The sequence below is a fragment of the Kryptolebias marmoratus genome, linkage group LG17 (assembly GCF_001649575.2).
Source record: "Kryptolebias marmoratus isolate JLee-2015 linkage group LG17, ASM164957v2, whole genome shotgun sequence".
Lineage (NCBI taxonomy): Eukaryota > Metazoa > Chordata > Actinopteri > Cyprinodontiformes > Rivulidae > Kryptolebias > Kryptolebias marmoratus.
The window spans coordinates 26,606,531-26,614,677 of NC_051446.1; the positions used below are offsets into that span (position 1 = coordinate 26,606,531).

At 45.8% G+C, this 8,147-nt stretch overlaps 1 protein-coding gene across 1 annotated transcript in view; it reads left to right on the plus strand.

The window, feature by feature from the left end:
* The first annotated feature begins 6,755 nt into the window (after positions 1–6,755).
* Positions 6,756–8,147, plus strand: part of LOC108228980 (hydroxycarboxylic acid receptor 2-like) — a 3,976-nt gene continuing 2,584 nt past the window's right edge. Inside the window, exons 1-2 of the mRNA XM_017404621.3 lie at positions 6,756–6,896; positions 7,218–7,782. Of these exons, the coding sequence (XP_017260110.1) occupies positions 7,384–7,782 (399 nt within the window). The 5' untranslated portion in view covers positions 6,756–6,896; positions 7,218–7,383. The remainder of the gene's footprint in view (positions 6,897–7,217; positions 7,783–8,147) is intronic.

Consider the following 8,147-nt stretch of genomic DNA (forward strand, 5'->3'; position numbering starts at 1 on the left):
AGACAGACAGACAGACAGACAGACAGACAGGCAGGTGAAGACAGACAGACAGACAGACAGACAGACAGACAGACAGACAGACAGAACCGTACCATCCACAGCAGCCAGGCCTCCTGCGATCACCCTCTTGATGAAGATCCCAAAGTCTTCCCCGGTCAGCTCTCTGTAACCTCCGATCACTTTCACCCCTGAGAGAAGAGCTCTGATTGGTCAGGAATCCTTCACACTGAGCGGATTCCCTCTGAGGTCAGGGGTCAGACACTCACCCAGTCCCTTCTTACAGTCGGAGAACTCCAGCCTCTGGACGGCTCTGCTGATGCCGTGAGGGCCCATGATGGTCCTGGAGACGAACAGAAACCCGGCGGGATCAGAAACATGTCAGCATCCCGTCCCGAGCACAAAGCCTCTCTGTCCTCAGAGCGCCGCAGCCCTGAATAATCAAATCATCCCAGGATTTTGTTATTGTCCCCCTCCCCCCTGCAGCTGGCCACATGCAACCAATAATATCTGTCTCCTCCCGAACGGCTGAACCAGGACTGACCCGGATGTTAGGAGGCTCAGAATAATCAAAGGAACAAGCGGCGGTTCCTGCAGAGGGAGGGCAGATTAAAGATGTGTTTAACGTGATGTTCTGTCCCCCGGCTCGGTTTAACGAGGCAGCAGAACCACACGGTGTCACTCAGACCTATGAGTGTGATGTCAGCAGACACTGACTGGACTGACCCATCCTGGATTCAGAACAGGAACCTCACATCCAGAACCGGGCCACACATTCAGTCCTAAAGCTACACAAAGGTTCTGTATGTTCTGTGTGCAGGAGGAGCGGAACCAGCAGCGTCTTCTGATCCGTTCAGAAAGCAGCTCAGAACCAGAGCCCTCAGTCAGTATGTTCCCCATCTGCACCTGTTCCTGGTTTGTAATCACTCACCTGTGTCCAATTCCCCATCAGCCCCAGCCGATGTATTCTGTTCCTCTGCACCTCACCTCTGCTGGCTCCTTGTTGCTCATGCACACAGTCTGGGGCTCTTTGTTGCTTTCTTTGGGTTTGGCTGCCATGCCAGCATTTTGTTCTCTTTAAATAAATGTTTTAATTTCACCTTGAGCTCTTGGTGCCAGTTTGCATTTCCTGGGTCCATCTCGGCCACAAACCTGACACTCCTACGTTCAAAGTTAAAATGATTTTATTTAGATCCAACCATAGTTCACCAAAGTGCTTTACAGGGTAAAAAATGAAAAATCAACTTCAATAAAACAAAAAAACAAAGGTTTAGACGACAACAAATTAAGTAATAACGCTCTAAAAAGTTAATTTCTGATAAACCCTCCTTCCCACTTTGAATGAACCTCCATATTGGTTTGTGTGTGTGTGTGTGTGTGTGTGTGTGTGCGGGGGCGGGGTTCAGTTTTTCCTGTCTGAATATTTCCTTCAAACCTTTAAAAACTGTTTGACTTCTTCTGGAATACCAAAGAAATGTTTCCCTCAGAGATTCAGGATGATGTGTTTGAGTCCTGGTAAATCAGGGCGGCTCTCAGAACCGGTCTGCAGGCGCCGTGTGTGGTGAAAAGGATTATGGGAAGTGAAGTTGAGGTCACTTTGATCTCTCTGAAGAGGCTTAATTAGAAATAATAACATAATCCATCCTAAGGAGCAGCCACCAACCACGTTTCCTGCACAAAGATCCATGAACTCATGCATCTGTTTCACTTTCTGGAGACTGAAAATCAAACTGGACAAACTTTAAAAAACAAGCAAGAACTTCAAAATAAAATCTGATTTTTAAAAAATGAGTTTAGGATTTTCACTTGTTCCCAGTTATCCCTGAATGCAGCAGACTTTTGTTCCACAACAAATGTTTCATGAGACAGAACAGGAGCTGCAGAGCTGCTGAATAAACCAAAGCAGACCCAACATCCATCATCTTTCTGTTCTGAAGTCCAACAGGAAGTCAGAACTTCCTCTAAGCTGCAACAAAAACAGACTCTTATTTTGAAGAGACCCTCTGAGATTACAGTATTAGTAATAAATTAAGGCACAAATAAAGAAAAGAAGAGGACATTTGCAGAGGATTTAAATAGTCTGGAGGCTCATTAGCCTCAGCAGCTCTGAGAACTAAATAACTGGATCAGATCTGGTCTGGATTTAAACGGACCCATGAGGACAGATTCATTAGATCCGTTTGGATTCTTGAAGGAAATCTTTCTGACGTGCAGGGTGTTCTTAGTCCTGTGATTTCATCCTCTTCAGTCCCGAGTCAAACAGATTCCTCTTTTTAAATATTTTTAAAGCTGCAGCAGTTTTCTGAATCAAATACAAAAACAACAACCGTTTCCAACTGATGCCGACTGCTGGAACACGGAGCAGCAATTAAACTGAGCACTTAATGCCTGATAATCTGCACTACCTGACACAAATCATTACCATCACACAGCCGGGCCGAGGCCCACGGAGACACGGTGACACAACTCAGCACGAAGCGAAACGCATCAGGTTTTCAAACAACAGGCCCGGTTCACATGATTGGGCTTCAGGTGGGATCAAACTAAATCTGATATAAAAACCCACAGGTATAATTTAAAGTTTAAACACCTGATATCAATGTTTGTAGTTTTTTTAGAAGGTCAACAGAACGAATCCTGGGTGCTCCCCTGCAGGACGTGTTCAGGAATCAGGAATCAGGCAGGACGGACGGTTTGGTTAGTCTTTTCTGTCTTTTCAGCAGCTTGTGTATCAGTGTCTTTCTGCACCTGTTATTTTCTGTCTTTTTCAGTTTATTAGACTCTTAATGCTCCTGCTCGGTTTCCCTCAGCTCCTCTGTCTGGCCTTGTCACGCTCACCTGTCAGCAGTTTGTAATTTACTCACCTGCTTCCACTTGTTGAACAACCCTCTCAGTAGATTTAAGCTCCATGGTTTTACTCATTCATGGTCAGGTCCTTGTTTCCTGTTCTGTTTCTGTTGTTACACCTTTTCAAATGATACCTGCTGCTCTGCACCTTTAGGTACTCGACTGTCAGCAAACTTTACAGGCAGGTAAATTTCCCCCCTGCTGCCTCACACCTTCAACTCTGTCTCCTAAACTTTATCCTTCAAGCAGAAGATCCAGAAGTCTGCAGACCGGGACTTAACATGGAAACAAGAAAGTACACGATTAAAAACAAATTCAAGGCCCATTCCTGGAAGGAGGCTGAGGCTGTACCTTCCATCCTGAAGGTGTTAGAGCCCATGAAGGAGCTTCTCATGGTCAGTGGTGTCAAAGGCAGAACCAAGCCAGTGTTAGAAGTGGTATAAAGATCTTTCCTTACTTTAATTAAGGCAGTTTCAGCACAATAATGTCTCAACATCCTGACTGAAACTCATCACAGAGATCATTGCTCTTTAAATTTGTTTGAAAGTGATTTTTTTCAAGGATTTTAGATAAAGAGGGAAAGTAGTGCAGAAAAAAAGGTGTTTTTAGGAGGAAGAGGAGAGAGCTGCAGCTTCTGAGGATTACTGTTTGCATATTTAATCTCCTCCTGTCTGCTGCCGCCCGTATGCTGAAGTGTTGAATAAAACCATGAGTTTCCGTGCAGATTGATCCGTGAGCTGACAGATCGTCTGAGGTCACACAGCTCTCAGCTTTTCAGACTCATGCCAGAAAATAACTGATGTATTAAAGGAAACGCATTGTGCTCACAGGTGAAGGTTTCTAGTCTTTTTAGAGTTTGTTGCTCTGATTAAAGAGGTGCAACATTTATCTGCAAATACACATTCTGTCAACACTCGTCACACAACGCAGCAACGTGAGTGTTGTTCGGTTCAGAAAACAGCAACAAAGGTTTGCAGTCAGCTAATGTAGCGTTCTTTCCCAACAGTATGCTGTTTCTGAGAGAGAGCGGTCTTTAAACCTGAAAAATGATAAATATCAGGTCCTTGTTTGGCTAGCTGTTAGCCTAGCCTGGATGAACACTGAACTGCTCAAATATGGAAACATGGAAACACAAGTTCTGTTCCTTATTTATCACTGCTGTGATGATGGTAGTTTCAGTTGGTTTTAGCTTTTTTTGTCTCCCTTTTTAAATCCCATTTTTTCTTGGTTGGTTTCTGGTGGGTCCTAGTGTTCCCAGCTCTTTGTGTTCCTGTCTGCAGCTTGTTGCACACCTGCCTCCCATCTGTCAATCAGCCCAGCTGCTGCCACTCAGCAATCCCCAGCAGATACTGAACGCTCCCAGCTCAACTCAACTAAACTTTGTTTTCTCAGGGAGGCAAGAATAAGAACAAGGTTCGTTCTGGTCATTTCAGAATTCACAAGAAAGTCAAACTCAAACTTCCACGCCATCAGAAACTTCTCTGCACAACGGAGACCCCATGCTGATGTGTTGATGTGCTGCAAGAACTCCCAACCCAGGACGGAGAGAACAGCTGAGTTCTCTCAGCCCTGGGAGGGAGAACAGTATTCTGGGATCTTGTGGGGGATGGAGAGAGTTTTAGTTGTCACTTGGAGTTTGTTGTCCTCTGCGTTGCTCCTTTAAACTTGTTATTGCTCTTCTTTTACCTGTAGCAGGTGGGTGATGATGCTTTTGTTGGTGCCTGTGTGTGTTCTTAGGATGGATTTTAATAAAACTTTCAGAGAACAATTATTGGATGTAAGTTTTCAACTCATTAACTTTTGGAGTCAATCCAATTCAAGATGGCTGCCACAGCAAGCGAACACAAATGTCTACAATTCAGCCAGTTTTACAGGTTTGGTGTGGTAGTGGCTGAAAGTCCTCCCCATCACAGGAGCAGATTGTGAGCAGTTCTTTTCCAGGTCTGATCCGAACGGCTCCACCTGCATCATGTTTCACTGATCTTGGTCCAAAGGTTTCAGCTTCACCTTCTCTGGAGCCTGGAGGTCCTCAGGCTCCTCAGGCTCAGACGGGATGGGGGTTCCTGATGTTCTGGAGAGAATTCTGTCTGGAAGCTACACCTGACCTGCAGCAGAGACTGGTGAAGACAGCCCTCTGACTGATGGTTCTGATGGTTCTGATGAAGGAGCTCCTGTCTGAGGATCAGAACCTGAGCACAGATGAATCCACCTGACAGCAGCTTTAAGCTCAGTTTAAACCAGGAATCAGACCAGACCTGATCCTGTAAAAACCTGCTGAAGGAGGAGAGGACACGCGGGACAGGAATTCACATTAAAAACATGCGTGACCCAGAACCGCGCACACGCATCATGTGGACTTAAAGTCCGAGGCATCTGTCACTGAACAGGCGGGTAATCTGATCCACCTCTGAGTCCTGACCCACATGGAAGACAAAAACAAGGACCGGAGGGGTCCAGGGGGTCCAGGGGGGTCCGCGGAGTCCCCCTCTGCCTGTAATGATCAACAGGAAGGAAGGAAGGAGCGGACTCACCAGTACAGCAGAGACAACCCATCGAACCGCTCCGCGTCCTGAGGGAGGAATGGCATCGCACCTCGGTGTGTGAGAGCAGGGAAACTGTCCACACACACACACGTGCACGTGAGACGGATGAGAGGAGACAGCAGTGGCGGTTCAAACCGGGTCGGTGCACCGAGCGGACCGCAGAGGGATGGATGAGAATCCGGTCCGACAGGGAGACGCGCGCTTACCTTTAATCCATCCTGATACCCGTCAGTCTCACACACACGCGCGCGCGCACACACGCACACACGCACACACGCACACACACACCCACACACACACTCTCACACACACACACACGCAGAGGAAGACGCATGAAGAAGAAAAGCTGCACGAAGATTCTCCTAAATTAAGACTTTTTCCTGACACAAACATGCTGAGTCATGCTTAGGAGCTGTCAGGGGCCGTCTAATTACTGATCTGATCGATGGGCTGCTTTGGCAGAAAAACTTTATTTAAATTGGAATATACTGGATGATCAAGGCTGTATAATAACAGAGAAACACGATGAAACATTTTTCTCTCTTTATCACCTGCTGCTGCCATGCTTCTGTCTGTTAGCAAAATATCTCTTAAACCAGTGGACAAATTGAAACTCTCAGAAAGGAAGTACTGGATGAACATCTGCAGCTGATTAACTTGAGGGTCAATCTGATTCAAGATGGTCGCCTCAGCTAATCAAGCCGACACAAGAATGACTTGAATTCAGTGATGATTAGAAATACTGAGCTAACACTTGGTGTGGTAGTAGCTGAGAGTCACTACCAACTCATACTCTGAGCTCTAACAGATGTTTTCTGTAGGATCTGACCAACTCCATGAGGATGATCTCAGTTTAAAACATGAGTGAGGCATTAATTTAAAACCCGATGAGTCATAAATCTGACACATGAAGCAGAATGAGGGTGAGTCACTCAAAGGTTCACGACTGAAGCAACAGAAGCTGAAAAGTTTCCATCAAGAGTCTCAGAAATCCAAAATCTGCTGATTCCTGTAAACTTTCATTTAACTTTCCTCAAAGTCGACGGTCAAATGTTGACCTCAGAGGGCTTTACATGAACTTTGACCCTGAAGCACGCCAGGTGAAAACCACACATCTGTACAGCTTCAGAATTTACCTGCTGGAAACAGAACCAGGCAGGTAAAACAGTCCGCTAACAGCCAGACCTGAGCCACAATTATTTAATTACCATTTCCTTGGTGAACCATGATGTTCAGACCAGGACTAACATAAAGCAGGGTCTGAAACAGAAGGTCTGATCACAGATTAGAATCATAGAACAGGAACCACACAGGTTTCTGTTGGGTTGGTGACCTGCTGGGTTTGTGAAACATCTTGTGAAACGGATTCGTCACTCCGTGTTTTTACATGCTGTTCTTCCTCGAGTGAAGCAACAACAGGAACTTCCTCCGGTAAAAACTATAAATCCAGCAGAAAATTCTGCTTTTGCCTCCGTTTCTTCAGCGCTTCATGAATAAAAAGGCTGACAGGTGAGTCCTGGAGGAGAAACACTAACAGATCTTATTTCTGTTAAATAAAAAACATTTTCATGTTCGGTGAACTTTTTATAAATTTAGAAGAGTGTAAATGTGAGAAAATGCTCTGTTCTGTTTCTAATCAAAGCCTTAAAGTATTTGTTTTCATCTTTACATTTTAAATTAATACATGAGAAAATAATCTTACTGTTGCTTTTTTTTGGTTAAAAGAATCTTTTGAGATGTTCTGAAAGTCATTAAAGAACTGATGGATGTTTATTATTTCAAACTGAAAAGTTATTCTTTGCTGAGACTTTTTTCTTTGTTTTAACACAGACTTGTTGCAACAGAGAAAAGCAGAAGAGGACAAAAGAGGAAGTTGGGGTTTCCTGAATTTCTAAACTTTCTTTAGTTTGATGACACCAGATTTCCTCCATATTCCTTTACAACCACAGCTATTTTTATTCTAACTCATAAAAATAATCTTGTCCTTTCTGTGAAAATGGCCCCAGAAGGCAACTTTACCACAGTTTCCACCCTGATGCCCCCAGCTCCTGGTGGAGGTGGGGGCTGCCCCCCGGTGGGCATCCAGCTGGAGGGTGTGATCATGCCTCCGGTCCTCATCGTGGACGTCATCCTGGGGCTGCTGGGAAATCTGATGGCCCTGTGGATCTTCTGCTTCAAACTGAAGGCCTGGAACCCCAACGCCCTGTTCCTCTTCAACCTGGTCATCGCTGACTTCCTGGCTCTGGTCAGCCTGCTGCTGAGGATCGATGCCTTGCTCAGGGGTCACTGGGTGTTCGGAGACGGCATGTGCCGGATCAACCTCTTCCTGATGTTTTCCAACCGGTCGGCCAGCATCGCACTCATGACCGTGGTGGCAATTTATCGTTACCTTAAGGTGAGGAAGGAGAGCGGCGTCCACGCTGACCTGAGAGTGACGCTAACGCTTCATCAGGTCCACCGAAGAGGAGACTCAACATCTCCACAGACGATGAAGTCCTCCTCCATCACTTCTAGGGCTGTAGGAAGCAGGACCTCTGTACCAGGTTCTACATGACCCAAATCGGACCTGAACAAAAACTGATTCCACCGAGTCATCATTTATTCAGCAGAACCTGGGTCCAGATCCTGACCCATCAGAACCTGGGTCCAGATCCTGACCCAACAGAACCTGGGTCCAGATCCTGACCCAACAGAACCTGGTTCCAGCTCCTGACCCAGCAGAACCTGGTTCCAGCTCCTGACCCAGCAGAACCTGGTTCC